The sequence below is a fragment of the Felis catus genome, chromosome B1 (assembly GCF_018350175.1).
Source record: "Felis catus isolate Fca126 chromosome B1, F.catus_Fca126_mat1.0, whole genome shotgun sequence".
Taxonomy (NCBI): domain Eukaryota; kingdom Metazoa; phylum Chordata; class Mammalia; order Carnivora; family Felidae; genus Felis; species Felis catus.
In genome coordinates, this window is record NC_058371.1 from 52,367,188 (window position 1) to 52,391,760 (window position 24,573).

Genomic DNA, 24,573 nt, shown 5'->3' on the forward strand with positions numbered 1-24,573 from the left:
GGAATTGAATCCAGGGTCTGCCGTGTTCTGTGTGATCTAGGGAAAGTCATTAATTTCTCCGAGCCTCAGTCTCGTTTCCTGTAGTAATGGAGACCACACAGCCTCTTAGCCAAGAGTGGACATGAGGGTTGAATAAGAAGCACCGGTGAAGACGTCTGGCCACAGACCATCCCATCCAATGCAGCTATGAAAGGCTCATGGTGATGGTGATTGTAACTGTGCATAGGCACACATTATCTCCTGATAATGGAGAAAAAGCAGAACCTACACAGATGACCACACACAGGATCCTGTCCCTTGTGCCATGGGTATAACTGAGGCCAAGAGAGGGGAAAGGAGTTTCACAGAACTTCACTTGCTTTACGTCTCCTTTCTTCTGGCCCCTGTCTCCAGGACTCCATAAAGTGGTGCTTTTCCTTTTCATGTTATTTGTTAGTGTTTCCTAAACCTTCTTTTTTTCCAGAAAACCTTCTTTTTTTTAAAAATTAACTTCATTGAGTTATAATTTACTGAGGTATAATTTATTATGCCACCAAACCCCATTTCAATGAGCTCAAACAAATTGATACATTCATACAACCACATCCAAGATACAGGATATTCCTATTACCTCCCAAATCCCCTGTGTCTCATCCCCACTCAACCCCTGCCTCTGCTCCAGGTAACCGCTGATCTGCTTTCTGTCTGCGAGTGATCTCGCAGGATTTCAGAAGGAAATAATAGTTGGTGTTAGGACCACACCCAGGAGAAAACTGTCCTGAGCTGATCAGGAGAGTCTAGCATGGACTTTTGAATTTGTCTTTTGTAAATTCAGTTCAAGTGAAGTCTTTTGTAAATTGAATTTGTCTTTTGTAAATGAAATTATGCAGCGTGTACTCTTTTCTGTTTCACTTCTTCTGTTCAGCATCACTTTTTTTTTTTAATATAATTTATTGTCAAATTGGCTAACATACAGTGTGTAAAGTATGTCTGGGTCAGCATCATCTTTTTGAGATTCATGTATGCTACTGTATCAGTAGCTCATTCCTTTGGTTGCTGAATACTGTTTGATTGTATAAATATACCACAATTTTTTATCCATTCATTTACTAAAGGGCATTTTAGGTTGTTTCTAAGTTTGGTTTCTGTTTTTGTTTTTGCTATTATGAACAAAGATGCTATGAGCATTGATGTACGAGTCTTTGTGTGGAAATCTGTTTTCCTATCTCTTGGGCATATACACTTAGGAGTAGAGTTGCTGGGTCACATGGTAAGTATATGCTCAACAATGTAAGAAATTCCCAAAATGTTTTTTTTTCCTTAATGTTTATTCATTTTTGAGAGAGAGAGAGAGAGAGTGCAAGAGAGGGAGGGGCAGAGAGAGAGGCGGACAGAGGTTCCAAAGTGGGCTCTGTGCTGACAGCAGTGAGCTGGATGTGGGGCTTGAACTCATGAACCATGAGATCATGACCTGAGCTAAAGGTGAACGCTTCAGCGACTGAGTCACCCAGTCACCCCCCCCCCCACGAAAATGTTTTCTAAATGTTTATATTTTTATGTTTATATTTTATGGATACCAATTCTTTATCAGACACATATATGAAGAATATGTTCTCCCAGCCGTGGTTTACCTTTCCATTAACAATACCTTTCAAAGAGCAGAAGTTTTAAATTTTGATGAAGTCCAATTAGTTCTTTTTTTTTTTTCTTTTTTTCGGTTTATGCCTTTTGTGTTGTTTTTCTAAATAATCTTTGCTTCTTTGAAGGTCATAGATATTTTCTCTTATGTTTTCTTTTAAAGGTGCTATGCTTTTAGCGTTTGTATTAGGTCTATGCTTTACTTCAAGTAGATTTTTATGTATATGTGAAGGCTGGGGTTCACTTTTTTTCTGAATGAATAATAGGAGTATCCAGTTGTTCCAGTCCAATTTATTGAAAAGGCTACCCTTTCCCCCACTGAATTGCTTTGGCAAGTTGTTGAAAATCAACTAATCATATATGTGGGGGTCAATTTTTGTACTCTCTCTTCTGTCCATTGATCTATATGTCTATCCTTACACTGGTACTACAATGTCTTAATTACTGTTGCTGCATAATGTCTTGAAATCAGATAGTGAGGGCCTCTAACTTTGTACTTCTAAGTTTATTTTGGTGCTTCTAAGTCCTTTGTATTTCCTTGTAAATTTCAGAATCAACTTGTCGATTTCTACAGGAAAGCCCTCCTGGAATTTTGTCTGGAGTTGTATCATATCTGTAGATACCTGTTAGGGAGATTGAGTCTTCCAGTCCATTAAAATGGTATGTGTCTCCATTTATTCTGGGCCTCTTTGGTTTCTCTTAACAATGTTTTATATTTCTCAGTTATAAATCTTATTTATATTTATATTTGATATATTTATATTTAAATTTATCCCTAATTATTCATGTTTTGGGATGCCTATTAAAACTTTTTCAAGTTCTGATTGCTAATATGTAGAAATACAATTGACTTTTGTATATTGACTTTGTAACTTGAGACATTGTTAATCTCATTTATTAGTCCTAATAGCTTTTTGGTAGGTTTTTTGGGGGTTTCTGTATACATGATCATGTACTTTGCACTAAAGACAATTTTACTTTCCACTTTTTCTGCCTTTTATTTCTTTTTCTTTCCTGATTACATAGGCTAGAATTTCCAGTTTAGTGATGAAAAGAAGCTATGAGAGCATTTTTTACCTGTTTCCAAACTGAGGATGAAGGCATTCAGTCTTTTGCCATGAAGAATGAGGTCAGCTCTAGGTTTCTCATATTTCTTCATCCGTTTGAAGAAGTCTTCTATTCTTTTTTTTTTTTAAGTTTTTTTTTTAACATTTATTTATTTTTGAGATAGAGAGAGACAGAGCATGAACGGGGGAGGGTCAGAGAGAGGGAGACACAGAATCTGAAACAGGCTCCAGGCTCTGAGCCGTCAGCACAGAGCCCGACGCGGGGCTCAAACTCACGGACCGCGAGATCATGACCTGAGCCGAAGTCGGCCAGTTAACGACTGAGCCACCCAGGCTCCCCAGAAGTCTTCTATTCTTAATTTGCTAAGAGATTTTAGCATCGATGAAAATAGAATTTTTGGGGGCTCCTGGGTGGCTCAGTCAGTTAGGTGTCCAAATCTTGATTACAGCTCAGGTCATGATCTCACAATGCGTGAGATCGAGCTCCCCTTTGGGCTCCATGCTGATGGCACGGAGCATGCTTGGGATTTTCTCTCTCCTCTCTTTCTGCCCCTCCCCCACCCCTCTCTCCATCACACATATGCACAAGCTCTCTGTCTCAAAAATAAGTAAACATTAAAAAGAAAGAAAATAGAACTTTTCAATTTTTCTCCTACATCTGTGAAGATGGTCTTTTTTTAAAAAAAAAGTGTTTATTTATTCATTTTGACAGAAAGAGAGTGATAAAGTGTGAGCAGGGAAGGGGCAGAGAGAGAGAGAGGGAGACAGAGAATCCCAAGCAGGACAGCCTGACATGGGGCTCCAACCCATGAACCATGATCATGAACTGAGCCAAAATCAAGAGTGGGAGGCTTAACTGAGCCACACAGGTGCCCCAAAGAAGATCTTTTTTTTTTTTTAATTATTCTGTTATGGTGAACTATATGAATTAATTTTTTTAAATTTTATTTTAGAGAGAGTGTGAGTTGGGGAGAACAAAGGGGGAGAGACAGAGAGAGAGAGAGAGAGAGAGAGAGAGAGAGAGAGAGAGAATCTTAAGCAGGCTCCGTGCTCAGCATGGAGCCCAATGTAGGGCTCGATCCCACAACTCTGAGATCGTGACCTGAGCTGAAATCAAGAGTCAGGCTCTCAACTGACTAAGCCACCTAGGTGTCCCTGATTTTTGAATCTTAGTCAACCTTGAATAGCTGGGATAAATCTTATTTTTTGTATATTGCTACATTGAGTTTGCTAGTATTTTTTTAATGAGAGATATTAATCTATACTTTTCTATTTTCTTTTTGTAAGTCTTTGTCCAGTTTTGATTTCAGAATAATGAAGTTCTCATAAAATGAGTAGGAAAATATGTTCTCCTTTATCCTCTGAAAGACTGCATAAAAGGGTCTTCTTTTTCTTTCTAACTATTTGAAAGCATTCACTGATGAGACCAATGAGGCCTGGAGTTTTCTTTGTAGGAAGACTTTTAATTAAGAATTCAATTTCTGTAGTACCTACAGTTACTTAGATTTTGTTTTTGTTTAGTCAGTTTCAATACTCTCTGTGTTTCAAGGAACTTTTCCACTTCATCTAAATTGTCAAATTTAGATTTGAGTTTTTTCATAATGTTCCATTATTATCACTTCTGTAGGAATCTATAGTGCTGCTCCCATTCAGTACTGTTATTTTTATTTTTTTTAGATTTATTTATTTAAGTAATCCCTACCCCAACATGGGACTCGAATTTACAATCCAGAGATCAAGAGACACATGGTCTACTGACTCACCCAGCCAGGCGCCCCTCCCATTCATTCCTGCTATTGGTAATTTGTGTGTAATCTCCCTCTTTCTCTTTAACTGATCATTTTAGCTAGAGGCTTATCAATCAATTTTACTGATCTTTCCAATTAACTTACTTTCAGTATCATTGATTTTCTCTATGGTTTTTGTTTCTATTTAATTGACTTTTGTGTTAATATTTATTATTTGCCTCCTTCTGCTTATATCGGGTATTTTGCTCTTTTTTCTTTCTTTTAAAAAAATAATTATTAATCTTGAGAGAGAGAGTGTGTGAGCAGGGGTGGGGTAGAGAGAGAAGGAGAGAGAGAATCCCAAGCAGGCTCCATGCTGTCAGCACAGAGCCTGATGTGGACGTCGATCTCACGAACTGTGAGATCATGACCTGAGCTGAAATCAACAGTCACTTAACGGAGTGAGCCACCCAGGCACCCCTCTTTTTTCTAAGTTCTTAACATAGTTTATAAAATTTATTTTGGAATTTTAGTCCTTTCCAGTATAAATATTTAAAGCAAATTTCCCAAACTCTAATTATTGTATTAATTGGAATATCACAAATTTTGATATATCATCCATTTCTCTTGGCTTGAAATATTTTCTAATTTCCCCTTGATTTGTTTTTTGATTCATGAGATATTTAGTAAAATGCTGCTTAGTTTTCCAATTATTTAGGGATTTTTCAAATAGGTCCAGGGAAGGACAGATCTGCACAGGCTCATTTGATTTACTGCTCATGCCCTCTGGCTCCTCTAGGACGCGGGATGCTCAAGATGCTTCTTTTCAACAGCTATCTCTAATATGTTCTAAAATAATGTTTTCTGATTCCTAAGCCTGATTTTTTCTGAGATTCAGGTGTGAAGTCTTCATACCAAGGAAACTCTGAGGTTGGCCATGCCTAGAAGGCCAAGTCTTGATTTGCCTTATTCGTGGACAAGTGGAAAGAGCACCAGCAGAGGGAGCCAGAGACCCAGACCAGGGGAAGTGACCTCCCACCCTGAATGCCCACTTCGGGCTCAGCTCAATCATAACCGTGGGACAATGCTATTCTTTCTCAGGATCCAGACAGCCACTTTCTGTAAACACTTGAGGTAGATGAGACATAAAATAATTCTGAGGCTATTCATTTTCCTCACATTTATTGAGGGACCTGACCAGTCTGGGTACTGAGTTAGGTCCCAGGAGTTTATAAAGAGGAAAATTACAGTCTTATTGTGAAGTCAGCATAAGCACAGGAAAAGAACATTAAATGTGTAAAGGGGCAGAGATAAAATCACACACACATATTAATATATATTAATCACTTACCTAGATAGTTGTCAGAAATATTCTGATGTTAAGAGTTATTGTACAGTTTATTTGTGTAAAGTCAAGATGTTCACGGTTAACAACTGGACATTTGGTGACAAACTGCAGGCTGGAACTTGAGCTCGTCCAGAAAGAGAATCACACGCCCAAACTCCTCAGGTTATAGAGGATGTTTATGTGGTTTTGATTGTTTATTCCTTCCTTTCAGTCATTTTTCCTTTCAGGTTTTGAGAAAAAAGTTATAGGTATAGATTGCATTATTTCTTGAACGTAGGTTAATATTAAGCTTTAGAAAGCCTCTTCCCTACCCCATCCCCCTCTTTTAAACAAACTCTGTTAGTAATGTATCACATGGACTTTGCTGCGGTGCTAGTTTACATTTTGGTATGCTGCCAGGGGCAATGAAGGTGAAAAAATACTGTCTGCTAGAAAGGAAGGCGGCCATCTGGAGAGAGGGGTGCAAATCAGAGAGGCATCTTCCCCTGAAAGGTTAAAAACAACAACAACAACAACAACAAAAAGCAAGCAAGACCATAAAATCAAAATGAACGGAGACATATCCAACTGAGAACAATCAGTCATGAGGAAACACACTATAAGGAAGGGAAAGGGCTTGTGAATGTAATCATTTTGTTTCTAACTCATGGGAAGAGAGAGAGCGAGAGCGAGAGCGAGAGAGAGAGAGAAAGACAGCAGACAGATTGAAGAAGCAAATTGAATTACTTGAGTCATGGTCTTAGAAAGTTCTCTCTCCTGGAGAGAAAGCCAGATTTTAGCTGCAGGCTGAGGAAGATGGCGGGAGCTTTGGAATCAAGCGAAAGGGGAAACTCTGGAGTAGTCCAGGAGTAGTTTTGAGAGAACAAGAGAGAACAAGAGAGAACAACAAATGGAAAGATGCAAAACTTCCTCGCTTCTCCATTATAATCGGGAAGATGGTCACAATAACTAGGAACTGGAGCTCGAAAAAGTGAGAAGGAAAAGCACCACATGAAATGAGATTTCAAAACTTGTAGTGTTTTCAGGTTAATGGCTATTTTATTTTCTTTAAAAAGGATTGCATTCCAGAACGGAGATAAAACATGAATTTCAGCTGAGATAGTGGAAGGAAACCAAAGTGTTGTACATACACCATCGGTTTCTACCATCTTGCTTCCCTGGAGCTGGTGCGGTGCTTTAATATCCAGAATCCAACTGGATATTAAAATATATTAGCAGATTAATTAAATGGTGACAGAGTGCTCCAACTAGAGATTTTGGTTTCTGAGTGGTGGAAATAGCATCCGAACTTGGAATTTTTCAGCAAACATGGAAAGTGATGGCAATCGCAAACACCAAGAAAATAAGCAAATACCAAGGTGAAAATGATTGGTGTTGCTAAAACTTAGGGGCGGGGGGGTGGGGGGGGGTGGGGGGAGGGGGAATCCCACATGTAAATAGATTCCTCAGTTTCTCCAGCAGAGGGCACTTTAGGATTTCTTTAACACAGTTGGGTCTGGATGCTAAAGGTCCAAAAAACCCGACTGTTTACAGAAGGAAGAATTTCACAGATTTGTTTTCTCAGACCTCTGGAAGGTTCTGGCAAGGGGACATAGAGATGGAGGGGCTGCAGGGAAGAGAAGGTGTTGGGAAGTCCCGGAGGAGGATGCATTCCCAGCTCTGCACCAGCTGGGCAGCGACCCTAGCTCGTCACTTCAGCTCCTGGACTTGCTTCTGCTTCTTCTTTGTCTTTTTAAAAAATATATATATTTTTTAATGTTCATTTTTATTTTGGAAGGAGAGACAGAGTGTGAGCAGGGGAGGGGCAGAGAGAGAGGGAGACACAGAATCCAAAGTAGGCTCCAGGCTCTGAGCTTCCAGCACAAAGCCTGATGTGGGGCTCGAACTCATGAACTGTGAGATCTTGACCTGAGCTGAAGTCGTATACTTAGCCGACTGAACCACCCAGGTGCCCCTGGACCCGCTTCTTTGTACGAGGAAAAGATCACTTTCTGATGGCTAAAGCTCTCTGACCTGACAGCATGTGATATACCCTGATGGGGTTCGTGAGCAAATGGCTAAGAAAGAATTCTTGAGATGTCTTTGGTGCAAAAAGGTGATTTTTATTAAAGTATGGGGACAAGACCCGTGGGCAGAAAGAGCTGCCCTGGGTTGTGAGGAGTGACTGATTATATACTCTTAAGTTAGTGGGGGTTAGGGATAGCGTAAGTCTCTAAGGAATTTGAAAGCAAGGCTTTGGAGGCCTTGAGGGGCTAGCTGCTGTTAACATAAGGTTACTTTTAGTCTTTAATAAAACAAAAACATGAAGTAAGGCAGCCATGAGTTGCCTGAGGAAGGTGTCTCTCAGTGGGATGCAAGCTGTAAGGAGAGTTAACGCAAGCTACATTTCTCTTGCCTTTGTTTCCCTCATCATATCCCACCTCAGCAGGGTGGGGTCAGTATAAGGCCATGGCTTCTTTTACATTTTGTATGATTTAATTCTGGTTGTGAGTTAATCATGAGTTCAAACATGGCAAGTCTGTGTCTCTCCTCTCCCTTCTCCCCTGAGACTCATCACTCCCCGAGGCTGCTCCTTGCCCTCTGCTTTGCCCCCTTGAAGGGGAGGCTGTCAACTCCTCTAAGGTCCGGGCTCCTAGTGTCACAGCCCCTGTGATGAGGCTCCTGGGTGTCCTGCCAGTTCAGCACATCTGTGATTGATGGCATCCAGCCTTCCCCACTGAAGGAGTCAGGCATTCGGTTTTAGAGACGCTTCAGAGATGCTTCCGTACTTCAGAATCTGTAAAGGAGTCAAGATCCCGTTCTTTGGAAGGCTTCTAGGCCCCGACCCAAATTGTCTACTCCTTCCTAGCAATCGCAGTGGGAGCTGGGGAGGACGGCCTTTGTCAGAGCCAAGACTCTTGGCTCACCCTCCCAGAGAGGAGTAGTTGCTGACTTGCCTTTCATCCACTTCCTGAAAGAGACCACTCAGGAGGCTTTTCTAAGGGAGACTCACTGTCTCCTCTGCTAGAAATAGAAGTGGCTGGAAACTTAGAAACTTGCTTTTAGAAAATCTAGTCCCGTCTCCTGGGGCCCCCTGGAACATTTTTATGATGGTTCATTCAGTCTTGTCTTTCCTTAGAGTTAGCAGAGCTCAGGGAGCAGCCCCCACCCCAACTTCAGGTTGGGGTGGGGGAGAAGGGGGTGGAGGATTCAGCAGATGACATTTTGTGTTCCTTTGTCTCCAGCAGGAAGCAGCAGTAGAGAACTCCTTCCTCCCTGTGTCTCGCCCCCAGGCTCCCCAGGGTTTCCAGGTGCCTCGCCCTCTGTGGGCTGAGCTGTGGTCATTTCAGCAGGGCCCCTGAGGAGCTGCGCGGGAGGTGGCCTGTCAAAGGTGGGACAGACAGTCCGAGCAGGCACTGAGATCAGCGGTTTTGCTCAACCTGGGGTGTGGACTCAAATAGGCTGTGGGGTGCCTGGCAATTCCTCTGGCTGCTAGGCCTTGGATCCACGCCTGCTCCCTGAGAGTCAACTTGGAAACTGTGATTTCTGGGCCCTGTTCTAAGGACCTTATGAAAAAGGGGGAGGGGTGGCTCCCCCCTGGGTGGCTCAGTGGGTTAAACATCTTGGTTTTGGCTCAGGTCATGATCTCACAGGTTCGTGGTTTTGTGAGTTGGAGCCTCGCGTCAGCTCTGGGCTCTGCACTGACAGTGCAGAGATGCTTGGGATTCTCTCTCTCTCCTTCTCTCCCCTTCTCTCTTCTGCAACCCCCCCCCCCCCCGCCCCCGCTCTCTCTCACTCTCAAAATAAATAAATAAACTTTAAAGTAAAAAAAGGCAAGGGATTCAGTGCAGGAAGAGAAGGTTATTTCATGTTTTCTGACTTGATGTCAACTCTGTGCTTTAGAAAATCCTCCCCTCGTTTGCTTTTTCCTTTGCCTTCTTTCTTTCTTGGCCTCCTCTCCCTTTCCTCTCTCCCTTCCTCTTCCACCCTCTGTTTTCTGCTCTGTGGTCAAGGGGAGCAGAGCCCAGAGCCAACTGGAAGGAATGTTGTATCTTTTACCAAAGGACTAAAGTTGCTGGTGCCCACAGAGGGACATTTGCCATAGGACCTACCTGTGTGACCTCTCAGAAGAAAAGCATCCATCCCTGAGTCCCATCTGGCCCAGCCCAGGGTCCAGCAGCAGAATAAAGCCCGTACCTGTCTCTGCAGGCTAAGGCCGGGTCTCACGCTTGTTTGATGTTGTGCCCCATGAGTAAAAAGTTTTGTGCCCATCCCCCCCCCCGACACTGTACAAATGCATTGTGCACATTTCAAGCATATTAAAAACAGAAAGAGACTAAAAATATGGCTGAAGTTGTCCTGTCTTCTCACCCCCTCCTGCGTGTCTGATGCGCTCCTTGGGGTCTGCTGGCCCAGGTGTCTGCAGCGCTGCAGGCCGATGGGCTTTTGCAGGTCACTCAGGGTGAGGTGGGGAAGAATGGTGGGGTGCTCACTAATAGCTTGTTCCAAAACATTCCGGCTCGCCTCGGCACTGGGTGCACGGTAAGCTTGCACTTCCTCCTCCACTGGAGGCTTGGCTTGGCCACGTGATTTGTTCTGGCCAAAGAAATATGAGCAAAGAAATAAGGGCAGAATCACTTCCGGGGGGGGGGCGGTAAGCTGTAAGAACCAGGGATGTAGGAAGAGGGAGGGACGGAGGAACAGCAAGGGTCTTAGTCTGCTCCAGCCACACAAAGGCCCACAGCCTTGTGACTTCAACAGCGGGCAGGTATGGTCTCTCAGCGCTGCAGGCTGGAAGTCTGGGATCAAGGTGTCCACACGGTTGGTTTCTCCTGAGGCCTCTCTCCTTGACTTGCAGATGGCCACCTTCTCCCTGTGTCCTCACATGGGGGGACATGTCCCTTTGTGTGTGTGTCCTGATGTCCCTTTCCAGTAAGGACACCAGTCCTATGGGATTGGGGCCTATGCTAGTGACCTCATTTTACCTTAATTACCTCTTTAAAGGCCCTATCTCTACATAAATCACATGGGACACAACACAGCCTATGACAGCATGCGAAGCCGTTACTTTCCAGAGGGCGCCGGCAGAAGAGACGGGCTCTAGAAAAGTCACCACGCAGGCCCTGCAGGAAGCCCCGGAAGGCGCCTGCCGAGCTTGCAGAAATCCAGCGCAGTTTCAAGATGGCCTCCGTGAGCCACCTCTCCCAGCGGCGCCTTCCTGATTCTTCCAATGATTCTGTAGCCCCCAATTCCCAAATCAGGTCCTTCCCTTCCTGGAATGCTGACACTTGCACTTTTCCACCCAAAGCCTGACTGGTACAGATAGGACAGGGCAGAGAGCGTTCCTTCTGCCCTCCAGCCCCGTGCTACCCATGCTACCCGAACCCAGCCATGGCACCCCCTCCGGGGAGGCTCACAGTGCAGTGGGCGGAGGCCTCCCCTTCGGTGCCTAGGAAGGCGAGTCTCCAGGAGGGAGATAAAGGGGGTGGCTTGTCATTTCCTAACTCAGGTTTCCCTTGGGACTCGGGATGTTCTTCAGCAAGTTAGCCTTTCTCAGTGCTTTAGCCGTCCCAGCCTGGAGAAACGGGCGAGAAGACGAGTGATCGGTGAAATGGTTTAGGAAATACACTACATGAAGCCAAACTGGGCCTTGCTGGATTATTTCCCAGGGAAATTCCACACAGTCCCGGTGCCTGTCCCTGTCAGTCAGGGACATGTCCACAGTGAACTTATCACCTCGCAGTGAGTGGTGGAGGACTGCTTTCCAGAGCCCTCAAACATTTGAGGTTTCCTTTCCTGAATCAATTTCCTTCAGCGACCGCCTCGCTGTCTCCATCACTGTTTGCTTTGAGCCTGTGAACAGGGTATTTAAAAATAGCCGAGTCTGAAAGCATCAGTGTGCCTGAGTGGTTCCCATCCGAGAGGGCTTGAGGTGGTGATCGCCCTGACTGGGCTGGCAGGGCCGTCTTTGGCCCCACTGCCTTCTTCCTCCAAGGCTCCCACCACAGCCTTCTTCCCTTAGCTGGCAAGAGCACAGGCTGTGTGGCTTTGATATAGAATCAGGACCAGGGAGATGCTTCTGCTCCTGCTGAGAAGCCAAAGGGAATGTCGTCAACAGAGTTCAAAACCCCCTTTCCGAACAAGATAGTTAAGATCGGCAGGAGGCTCTGGAAGCCTCTGTTTTGACTGTCGTCACCAGTCCTTGAGACATACACTCAGCTGGGGCCACGGGGCAGCTAATGTAACATCAGGCTGTGTCCCTGGAGAAGCTGAAGAATACCTGAAATATCACTTCTGCTCTCCCCATACTCTGGTCATCACCTTCCATTCAGTCTCCAGACCTCTAGATGTTGGAGTCCCAGGATGCTGTACTTAATCCCTTTCTTTTATGTCCTCTCTCTCTTCCTTGAAGAATTTATCCAGCTATGGTGCTCTAAAAATCACCCACATACCCAGATCCAGAACCCCCAATTTATGTCTCCAACATTGGCCTTTTCCTGAAGTCAAGGTCCCTTTATCCAACCACCTACTCACTCCCCACTTGGATGTCTAATAGGCATTTAAATGTACCATGGCTGGGACCTAACTACTGGGGCCGCTCCTCTGCCCCAATCATGCGCCTCTCAAAGTGTTCTACATCTCAGTAAATGGCACCCCCTCCATCCAGCTGCCAGCCAGAAAGCTGTTCTTAATTCCTCTGTTTCCTTCACTCGCCGCATCCAAGCTATCAGTGTGTCTGGTTGGCTTTACCTCCAAAGTATATCCCAAAGTGTGTACCAAAGTAAATCCCAAATCCATCCACCCACCCACCCTTCCTTCCTCCCTCCCTCCTTCCCTTCCTTCCTTCCTTCCTTCCTTCCTTCCTCTCCTCCCACCCTACTACCCTCTCTCCCGCTGTCCCTTCCCTTTCTCTCTTTCTCTTTCTTTGTGTGTCTGCTATAAAAGGAACAAGGTAAAAGAAAGAAAATTTCTTCTCCTTACATAGTATCCTCTTTTGAAATATTTTTATTTCACTTCTTCTAACAGCAATATAGAAACAAATAATCATAAAAAATAAGATTATAAATTGTCCATTGATTATGTAATAGCACTTGGTATTGCTACAGGGAGGAGGTCTGGGGCTGGATCAGGCCAGCTCAAGCCTACCCAGGCTCTCCAGGCCTCTGTGATCTCTGCTGAGTCCATGAAGGCATCACACAGTGCCGTGCACAGTAGTGCCAATGGAAACCGCATGGTTTACACCCAGGGTCCTCGGGGACGACAGAGAGATGGGCAGATAATGAATGAAACTGCAAACAGTATTGTATACACATGGTAAGCCAGAGCATTGTCCTAGGGTGCTGGCGACACAGGGCCTGCAGCTGATTCACAGACATCTCTTGGCCCCCCACAAGGCAGGCTTTTCACAAAACTGAACTGACTTGTTGAGTTATTTGTGTTCCCTGTGAAAATAAGGGAGCTAACAGACATTGGATGATGAATAAGGAGATGTACCTGGTCTCTCCCCCTCCACTCTTCCTCTCTGGTCCCCTCCTCTTTCTCGTCCGTCCTTATTCCAAAATAAAATTCTCTTGGGGTGAACTAAGCGAAAGAGCTGAGACCTATTCAAAAAAGTATGCCTTGATCTCGGTTTCCTCTCAGAGAACAAAGCAAGGAAGGGACCATTAGGTTAACCGAACAACTAAATTGCCCAGTTGACGCCAATTCAATTCGGTTGACAAAATCAACAAAATCACTCAGCTTTAGTTGAGTCCAATTTTTTTCAATTACTGTAATGATGGATTTCTAGAAAGAAAAAAGCAATTTGGCATTATTTGCTGAATATGGAATGGGCTCTCCTGCGTAGTTCGAGTATGTGTACCTGTGTGCCCTTCCAGAGTGAGTGGTGAGTGGGTGTGGGCCAGCCCACTACCCCACCATCCCCAGGACTCATCTCAGAGAAGCCTGGAAGGAATGCCTCTGGAGGGCTTGGCAGTGTTTGTACATAATCCCTGAGGAGAGACAGTGTGGGGTAGAGAAAATCTCCCTCCTTTCCTGCCTGAGGGGAGCTGGTCTAAAGGGCCAGGCATTCCACTGAGCTCTTTTCTGTGGACCAATCCTCTGGGCCTCAGACTTCCCTCACTGCTTAGAGAGTCAGGCTGAAAACAAATCTTAGCTATGTTGATATACCTTCTTCGAAGGAAGTATAAATCCTCTGGCTCTTTGAAATCACAAGAAAGTGACCATGTTCTTTCCTAATTAGGGAATATTCATTTACATCCTCTCACTGCCCATCCACAAAAGAAAAACAACCTTCTTCATGTGGGTCAGGGTGTGTGTGTGTGTGCACGCTCATGTGTATAAGTGTGCATGGGCCCTGATGAGACTATACAGGAAGATGAAACATGAAAGAACACTTTACTTCAACTACGGAATTGTGATTGGTAATATGTGTTCTGTGGGTCCACTTTCCAGCCATTGCTCTGAGTTTGACCCAAATATTCTGAATGGCAAAGTGAGAGCTACATATGGGGGCTGAAGGAGGTGGAGAGGAGAGGGGTTGGCAGTTTGCGGGTTTGGCAAAGCATTAGGACCATCTTTGGGGTTCAAGTTCATTAATAAATGATCTGTCTAGGCATTATTAATAATGATTAAACCTGTCTATATTCTATAGCCACTAAATTGCTGTGTAACCTAAGGGAAGTCATCTGCCCTTCCTGGCTTCACTGTACTCCTTTATGAACAAGAAGGCGTGACCAGATGATGTCAAAAGCCAACCCTCCCCTCCCCCAACCCCGCTGGTGGGAGAACACGTGCCACGTGGCATTCTACCAGGTTCGCTTTCCTACCCTGTTGAGGTCTTAGTCCTCACTTTCCTGATCGTCATGCTTGTTGTTAGGGAGAACCTTTTAAAGTCAAATCCTTAACTTCTGGACTTGACCTACCCAACTGGCATCACCATTTGGACAAAAATCAAACAGTTATTAACAAGTTAGCAACAGATTAGTAACAGTCTGATTCAATTAAAGTTAGTTATTTAAATCAGGCACAGAATCTCAGAGGAGGCTCAGGGCAAGCTTCTGAGGTCCCTCCAGTCTCTCTGGGGAGGGCAAGAAGGACATAGAGGTGACACCACCAGGAGAATTCGGGTTGTGGGAAATCTGCTGACAGACTTGCCTAGTCCATTTAGCCACGCCCCTGGAGGAGCAGGGTGGCGGCAACAGGGCTCTTTGGAGACTGGGATTGGTGTGTGTGGCCAGGGCAGGCAACAGAGGGCATCTGTGCTTGCCCCCCTCAAGCTGCACGGGCGTGTCCTGGCACACGCTAGAAACAAGTTACATGGCACTGGTAGGGCCAAGGTCTAAGACCGACAGCAGCCTGGCCCAGCCACTCACCGGAGGCACTGGCTGCAGCTGTGGGGCCTGGGTTCCCAAGCTCCACTTCATCACTCCTTCTGGTTTTCCCTTCCTGGTGGGTCCCTGTCAGGGCTGCTGAGTCACCTATTTAGGGTGAATTTGAGCCAGTACTTAGAAGACGGCAACAGGAGATGGGCTCATCTGACATACCTACTCATCTCCTCCCTGGATGCCCAGTGCTCTTGGTGAAGCTTTTGGCAAGAATCACAGCTTTTGGGGGTCCCCTCTGGGATCCCAGATCATAGCACCAGTGATTCTGGGAGACAAGAATGTAGGTCAGTGAGGGGAGGATGGAGACATATTATCCTGGGAGCCAGGTCTCACTGAACATCTGGATGGAGATGAACACCGGGTTAACAGACAGTCAAGGGTTGTTGGGTTCCACAGCAAGCTGGGACCCCTGAGAGAGCACCTGCCAGGAGTTTGGGGGTCCACGGTTCACCAGTCACAGGGAAGCCCTTTCTCTGGGGAGACCCACTCAGGGTGACTCAGCCTCAACTCCTTTCCCGTGTCCCCTCCCCACCTCCCGAACACTCTCTCCTAGCTCCTCTGCCCCCTTCTAGGGCTTCTCAGCACAGAGAGAACCTCCGGGAGTTGATGTTCATCTTGGTGACTCCAATGAGCTTGAGTGGTGTGGAGAGACTGAAGGAGGAGGCGAGCGGGGAGTCACAGAAGAGATCAGACAGCTCGTCCCGTTCCTCCAGCTCATAGGTGGCATCGTTGAGCATCCTCCTGTGCAGGTCACAGGTCTGCTCGATCTTCAGCTTGTTGATGTCACTGCGCAGGCGCATGAGCTGTCTGGCCAGCTGCTGGTCCTGCAGCCGCATCTCCATCTGGAAGGGAGGAAGGGAGCATCAGCAGAGAGCTGGGCTGGGGGTTACAGCTCCACAGTCTCTGACAAACACAGACCCACTGATAGGAGACCTAATTAATACCTTGCATCATCAGTTGGTCTACCTGGAGATATTAGCACGTTCCCTGCTCCAGGAGGTGAAAAGACATACATAGCAAGGTGACAAATGGGGACAGATGGGTTTCCCAAACAGTACTTTGTGTTAGGCTAGATTCAATGTCTAAATCCTGGAATAGAGGCATGTCAGTCCTGGCTTAAAGTGCAGTCTCATTGTTTACAGGTATGTACGGATGGAGTAAGAGTATAATGGAATGCATAGGAGTGACAAATACCAAATTCAGGAGCATGGTTACCTGTGGGTGGGAAGGAAGGAATGTGATGGGGAAAGGTAGATGGGGGTTTCAGCTGTGTTGGTAATGTTCTATACCTTATGTCCGGTGGTGGGTATACTGTTATATTATTCTGCAAACCTGTAAACAATTTACAATGCCTGCAGTGTTTCTTAACAAAGTTTCAAAAAAAGCCAAACAAAAACATGCTAATGTTTGTTGAATGTCTTACTATGAACCGCATTGTTCTAAGCTCTTCAGGTATGGATTAGTCTGCTCAGGCTGCTCTATAAATTACCATCGCCTGGAAGGCTTAACCAATAGATGTTTATTTTTCATAGTTCTGGAGGTCTGGAAGTCCAAGATCAAGGGGTGGGCTGATTCCGTTATTACTGAGGGCCTCCTGCACAGCTTGCAGACGGTCACCTTCTTGCAATATGCTCACATGATGGAGATAGAAGGCTCTGCTCTCTCTCTTTTTTTAGTGTTTATCTATTTTTCAAGGAGAGAGACAGAGTGTGAGTGGGGGACGGGCAGAGAGAGAGGGAGACACAGAATCTGAAGCAGACTCCAGGCTGTGAGCTGTCAGCACAGAGCCTGGGGTGGGGCTTGAACCCATAAAATGTGAGATCATGACCTGAGCCGAAGTCAGGCGCTCAACCGACTGAGCCACTCAGGTGCCCCTCTGCTCTCTCTTTTTATAAGGACATTAATCTCATGATAGGGGGCCCTACTTTTATGCCCTCAAATCTAACCATCTCCTAAAGGCCCACCTCCAAATACCATCACACTGCGGGTAAGGGCTTCAACATATGAATCTGGGGGGGTGGGCCCAAAGATTCAGTCTATAAAAAGTATATTAACACGCTACAGTTAATCTTTACTACAACTCTGCTAAGCAATATCACCATCATCATCCGCAATTTAGAAATGAAGAGGCAGAAGCTCGCAGAGTCAGTTATTATGTGATCACAAAGGTCATAAATGACAGAGCTGAGATGAGAAACCCAGACAATCAGACTCCAGAACCCAAACTAATGACAAGGAAGTTCTGCCTTTTCAGGTATTGTTGATATGGAGCTAGTTCTGTGCTCAGTGAACTAATAAAAGGCTCATGATATCTGGTCTAACACCCTTACGGTTTCCAAAATCCATTCACGAGCTGACTTTGTCAGGACAGTACAGCCAGCCCTGAGGGATCAGCCTGGCAGTTTGGATGAGCATTTTACAAGTCTGGAAGGGTGTCAGTGAGTTGCTCAGTCACAGTTATGCCATGGCAGAGATGGGGGCTGGAGCTCACAGGACATCCTCAGGCTCCCAGCACAGAGCACTTTCCATTAACAACCCTGGCACAGGTTATCAGATGTTCCCACATGACATGATAGTTGATTCCTTCTCACTGTTTACTCTGCCTATAATTGCAAGTGGTTCTTGTTTTAGTATTTTTGTGTCTTCAAGCTCAGCTATGACTTTTGCCTGGTGCTTGGAACCAAACTGATGTGGAGAAATCAGCCATGAGATCCCAGAGGGAACCTTTCTGTTGTTATGCAAGTGAACACAACTGTTTGCACTTGTCCCCTGTTAAGGTTTGGAACCCAGTGCCCTCCCTGGTAGAAAAGTAAGTGACTTCACCAGTAAGCATTTCATTGTTCTTTTTTTTTTTTTGCTTTCTTTCATTTTTAATGTACTTCTATGGATCCCCTTTCTCTCCATTTCGCAGATGAGAAAAATCAGGATAAAAAGTCTTGCATGGGGATCAGCAAAGTTTTTAATGGCGAAATTGGTATTAAAGTTCATAGCCCCCAGTCTACTAGCTAACCTCTCAATCCTTGGACATAAAAACCCAAATTTATTGCCAACCAGAAATTCTATTGATTTAGAAGAGCACCAAACTAATGATGGCAGGCTCATCACAGGGCAGTTGGTCATTCATTCATTTGTTATGTAGCCCTTAGTCATGCCTGGAACGGGGCCATTCTGAAGCAGATGGTGGTCAAGTTTGTCTGAAAGATAGTGTCAGCTCACTCACATTGCTTCTGGGGTCTTGATTGAACCCCCCCCCCCCCCGCCATTTCTTCTTGGGGGTATTCTGTAATTTGGAGATAGAGCTCTTTGAAAAGATAGGAACTTCATGTTTTAGGTTTGAACTTTGTCACCAGGAGTTGGATCTTAGGTCTGAAAAGATCCTTTAAAGTTGGAGAATTTCAGGCTTGAGCAGGTGTCCGGGAGTATCTGTGAGATGCAGCCCGCAGGGGTGCCTGGTAGAGGAAAAGGTCTATTTTTCTATGGCCAATTGATCCAGTCAAAGGTCAGAGAACAATTTAGGACTGAAATCCCATCAGAGTCAGCTGGAAAAAAGGAGTGACAGGAAGGCACATGTCCCATTCCCTTTGACTGGACAAAGTCCACCTTGGTGGAGTCACTTCACAGACTTATTTAGCTTAGATTCATTCAGCTCTGCATAAAGTAAAGAAGAGAAATAAAACCACGCTTTCAACAGGGCTGAGGATTCTGGCCATCGTTGTGCCCAAAGGAACACGAGGGGGACTGGGAACCTGCCGTTTCCCCAGCGGTCCCTGGTTCTGAGGGTGCCTTAGTGTGAGTACCTGCTTTAGGAGTCGCTCAGAGTATATGTTTTGTTATGACCCCTGCATGTAAATCGGCTACTGCATCTGAGGCACAGAGAACCAGTGTTTGTTCCAACACCACAGGGAAAACCGGCGGTGTTGGCCCTATTCGCACTAAGGGATTTTCCAAGGGTGACTCTGTGCCTTAAACATCAATTTGAGGCCCCACTGAAGAGGGAACTCCGTTGGGAATCAGACCAAATCCATACAGAAACGAGCTCCCATGGCTGAAAAAAAAAACCTAAGCAAAATGTGCAGGGCCAAAAGGATTTTTGCCCCCCGAAATTTTTTTCATCGTAATAAAATACGCATAACAAAATGTTCACCATCTTAACCACTTTGAAGTGTGCAGCTCAGTAGCAGCAAGCACATTCCCATTGACCTGTGGCCATCACCACCATCTTGAGGCCTCTTCATCTTGTAAAACTGAAACTCTGTGCCCATTAAACACTAACATCCCACCCCACTCCCCACCCCCACTCTACTTTCTGTCTCTATGAATTTGACCGCTCGATGTACCTTATGTAAGTGGAATCATACAGAATTTGTCCTCTTGTGACTGGCTTATTTCACTTAGCATAATGTCCTCAAGGTTCACACGGCTAAGAGGCTTTCTAATAAATGAAACTTTCTCAGAAATGTTTAGGGAACGTCAGGAGAATGGCAGCTCCTGAGGAGGGTGCCGAACGAGAGCTGTGACATGGTTACAGAGCAGGGTCTGGGCTGGGGATGGAGGCCCTCCTTCCTTTTTCTTTCCTGTGTGCCACAGATGCACGTGGGCAGCAGTGACATCATCCCCCATCTCCTGCCACATACTGTCAGGTGCAGGTCATATAGATTATTTCGCTGCATATGCTCACAGCTCTAGGTGATAGGTATTTCGATCTGTTTCACGGACGAGGAAACCCAACTCAGGGAAGTTAAGGGACTGTTCAGGATCAGCCAGGCTGGGCAAGGTGCACTCGGATCACCCGGGGGCCCATCAGAGCCCAGAGCTGGTGACCTCCCCATGGTTCCCATTTACCTGGAGGTGGTCTGGGTCCCAGAGGCAGTAGAAGGGTTAGAATCTGGGGTTCGAATCTGGATTCCAGTGGAACCCCCTCCTCACTAGTTGTGTGGGTTTGGGCGAATCACTAACTCTCCTTGAACTTCTGTCTCTTCATCTAGAGAAAAGCGATAATGCCTATTTCAAGGACTATGAGAAGCATATTAGATAATAAGGGATATGCCAAGTAAGCTGAATAGTGCCAGTCAAACAAAGGCAAGAGGTTCACCGTTTAAGCTCTTTCTCTCCAGGCCAAGGTGTAGAATGTGGAAACTGGCTAGAACTTCCCACTTTTAAGACTTTATTAAAGAGACTGAGACACTGGCCCTAAAACCTGGTCCTTGTGACTCAACTATCAGTGTGAGTTTAATGCTCTCCCTGGCAAAGACTCAACTGTAGGACGTGCTGATTTCCAATCCCCCTTCCCAGGGTGGCCTTTTGTTCCTGCAGAATAAAGGCATTTGCTGGATTTTCAGAGGAGCGCCTACAATTCCAGTAATCCTGTAATTAGGGCATAGTACTTGGTGAAAGGGGGAGAAATGTCAGCACATTGTGGTAAAAGGTTGTGTCCCTACCGGGTGAGGAAGCTCACGAAGGAGCTGGTGGACAATCGGTGGCCCTGCTGCAATAGCCAATGAATGTAGTATGGCCAGCCGAGGAAATTCACAGAAGTACCCAATGTGAGAGGGCTCTGCTGTGAGGTCTCTGTAGCCAAGTCTCAGGGGAGTTGGAAGAGACGCTGACTCCTGCCTCTGGGAGGGGTGGAATAAAAACAAAGGCTGCAGTAAACTCATGTGGAGAACAATATGGCAGTTCCTCCAAAAAGTAAGCATGGAGTTATCACATGATCCAGTGATACCCACAAGAATGCCTCTTGTGGGTATATCCCTACACGAATTGAAAGCAGGGACTTGAACAGATACTCGTACACTCGTGTCTATAGCAGCATTATTCACAATAGGGGAAGCAACCCGTGTGTCCGTCGACGGGAGGACAGATAAGCAAAATATGGTCTGTCCATACGACAGCCTATTATTCAGCCATAGCAAGAGATGAAATCCGGACACGTGCTACAGCATGAATGAACCTTGAGGATGATATATAAGTGAAAGAAGCCAGACACAAAAGGACAAGTACTTTACAATTCCACTCACATGACAGACCCAAGTAGTCAGACTCACAGAGATAGAAAGCAGAATGGGGTTGCCAGGGGCTGGGTGGGGGGCGGATACAAGAATGAGGAGTTAATGTTTAATGGGGACAAAGTTTCAGTTGGGGGAGAAGGAAGCACTTCTGGAGATGGACGGTGCTGATGACCGCGTAACAATGCGAATGTCCCTAATGAGTTGTACACTTAAAAATGGTTAAAAGGGGGGCGCCTGGGTGGCTCAGTCAGTTGGGTGTCTGACTTTCGCACAGGTCATGATCTCATGGTTCCAGAGTTCAAGCCCCATGTCAGACTCTGAGCTGACAGCGTGGGGCCTGCTTGCAATTCTCTCTCCCTCTCTCTCTGCCCCTTCCCCCGCCTGCTCTCTCTCTCAAAGATAAATAAACATTAATTTTTTTAATCTTTAAAAAATAAAGCAATGGTTAAAATGGCAGTTTTATGTTATATGTTATATTTTACCACAATTAAAGAAACAGAAAAAACTACAGATTTGGGGTGATGATTCTGAGTTGATTTGCCCAGAGCCTTCCTGGTTTTTGTCCCCAGAGTCCCATGTCCCAGAAGCCTCCCTATTCCCCGGCAAACAGGGATGGCTCATCACTCTCCCTTCAGTAAGTGTGGATGTTGCAGGCATTGGTGATGAGGACCTATCCTGGTGGTCAGAGGCTCATCTGTGTGATGGGTTCTTTTTTTTTTTAATTGTTTTTTCAACATTTATTTATTTTTGAGAGACAGAGAGAGACAGAGCATGAGCAGGGGAGGGGCAAAGAGAGGGGGAGACACAGGATCAGAAGCAGGCTCCAGGCTCTGAGCTGTCAGCACAGAGCTTGATGTGGGGCTTGAACTCACAAACCGTGAGATCATGACCTGAGCCGAAGTCGGATGCCCAACCGACTGAGCCACCCAGGCACCCCGCGTTCTTTTTTTCTTTTAAGTTTATTTATTTTGAGAGAAGACAGCCCACGCAGGGGAGGGGCAAAGAGAGAGGGAGAGAGAGAAGCCACACAGGCTCCATGATGTCAGTGTGGAGTGGGCCCAACACAGGGCTCAATGCCACAAACCGTGAGATCATGACCTGAGCTGAAATCAAGAGTTGGACGCTTAACTGACTGAGCCACCCAGGCGCCCCTGTGCGATGCATTCTGTAACTTGTGTGGCACTGGGAACCGAGCAGATCCTGAAGGAAGCGGAGTGGTCTGGGAGGTTAAAGGCCTTTCTGAGGTAGGTTGGAGGAGCAGTGGCCACAGAAAGAGGGGCTCAGACCACCTCTGGGAGGTGGAGAGAGTACAGTATAGCCTTGGTTTGAGAGCATGATTCGTTCCAGAAATGCTTGTAATCTAAAGCACTTGTATATCAAAGCGAATTTCAAGAACCATTGGCTCCATTGTGATCGTGTGACCTGTGGCATCACATACGACTAGCGTTGCAAGACATCCTACATTTATCAAGTTAAAATTTATTAGAAATGTTTGCCCGTCTTGCAGAGCACTTGCAGAAAAATTTACCTGCAAACCAAGGTTTTACTGTATTTTGTTCTTTGGCAATGGCCCTTGCAGCCTTTGGGAGAAGCGCCATTTTTGTGGCGATCTGGAGAATTTGCTTCCTTCCTCAGCACACCTTGCCCACTGGCTCTGTGTTCACTTGCTCAGTCTAGAACACTCCTTGATGCTTTGGCATTCCAGGGAAGCGAATGCCTTCATTCCCAGTTGCCATTGGGATGTGCTCGAATGCTTTCTTGGGCCTGCTATCCACGGGTCTAAAATGTCCTGAAGATTTAAGGAGTTTGAAAAAATACAAAAGGCATGTAACTATCAGACTATTGGGAGCACAAGAAGCAATTCTTCAGAACATGCCGCCTTAACCCACAGCAGCCTCTGCTTCCTAACATGAGTGGTCATGCCTGGCGGGTCAGACACAGCCTCCTCCGTCCACACAAGTGGTCCCGGCAGCCCTATCTGTGATCTGTTTCATTTCTATTCTCTAGTCCTTCATTTTCTGGAGGATCCTGCACCTTCGCCCCTGAAAGTTTCTGTTCCCTTAATTTGGAGAAAACAACAAGACGGGGCAGTGGCATGAGACAAGGCCCTATGCACACTTGTAAGCATATTTGGGGCAGAGGTTTGCAAATCTGTCTCTAAAGCTCACCCCGAAGAAACCCAAGCACTAAGGGCAAACCAGAGGGGATATGACTGAGCTGGATTGAGGACCATTGGGATTAGCACAAATCCAGGAAGACAGAAAGTATCCCAAGGTGATCAAGGGCATTTTGTTTAATCCCCATTTCTGAGGTTCGTATCTAAGCCACCCCAACCCAACAGTTACAATTAGTCTCTGAATGATGTTGAAGAGAGGCAGAGTATAAAATCCGGGCTATTTTCTCAGCCGTGCATGAAAGGACAGCATGCGCTCTATTCTCCACAAGTCTTAATTCTTGAACCTTAGAAATAGTTTTTGTAAGCTGTCTGGTGATTTTTATATAACTTAGCTGAAAGGTCCAGATTATTGTTTTAATCAGCACTGTGTAGGAACACACTTAGAAGCCTGGAGAAAATATTATGCATTATTTGATCTTGGATTTGGCCTCTGAGAAAGAGCCAGAATAATGTTGTTAGGAAAGAAAGCAAGTGGTGTCGTTGAAATGTGCTGCTGGAGGCAACTTCAGGGTCTGGGAAAATTTTTTTCATTTTCTTTCAAACACCCCTAGAAACCAAACTGTGCATGGACTGACTTTCAGGCAGAGCTGTTGACTCAAGTGTTTCTCAAAGGTCCCTACTCTGGCAGCAGTGGGCCACCGTTCCCGGCAAGTGGAGGCTGCATTCACAAGCCGCCACACACACCCCGCGGCTGCTGCCTTTGGGCAGATGTCAAGCTGGACATGAGTTCTCTTGGATGCCGCTGGCCTGGGGTGTGGGTGGCCTGAAGGGCACCATGGCTCCCATCCCCTGGGGCAGAATATGACATGTCTGTCTGTCTGGGCTCCTCCGAGGGGCTCTTGTGCTCTCCTTGGAGCCATTGTCTGCTGGGAAGGAATGTTCGAGCAGACCTCAGAGCCAGCCCAGAGAGTAGGGGGCGCTTCAGGCCCTGCCAGGGACTGTCCATCCTCTGTGGTAAGAGTCAAGCTCTATGTATATGATAAGGTCTTGGGTTTTCAAACTTGAAAGGTCCTAGGCCAGACTGCATCTTTACTCATGAGGCCGGCCTTTGGGAAGGACAGAGTGATGCACTCTGAACAATTCCCAGATCTGTCCCAAGAGGCTCTGGGTTCTAGCTGGCTTTGGTCTCAATGCTTGCATGACATCAAAATTCACATGTTGAAATCCTCATGCCCAATGTGATAGTATTTGGAGGCGGGGCCTTTGGGATGTGCTTAAGTCATGAGGGATGAGCCCTCATGAATGGGATTGATGATCTTATGAGA

The 24,573-nt window shown here is 45.8% G+C and overlaps 1 protein-coding gene across 5 annotated transcripts in view; it reads right to left on the reverse strand.

The window, feature by feature from the left end:
• Window positions 1-12,725: 12,725 nt before the first annotated feature.
• Window positions 12,726-24,573, reverse strand: part of FAM167A (family with sequence similarity 167 member A) — a 73,879-nt gene continuing 62,031 nt past the window's right edge. For all 5 annotated transcript variants that reach the window (XM_045055661.1, XM_023252654.2, XM_023252653.2 and 2 more), the window contains one exon: window positions 12,726-15,966. In XM_045055661.1, the coding sequence (XP_044911596.1) occupies window positions 15,703-15,966 (264 nt within the window). In that variant the 3' untranslated portion in view covers window positions 12,726-15,702. The remainder of the gene's footprint in view (window positions 15,967-24,573) is intronic.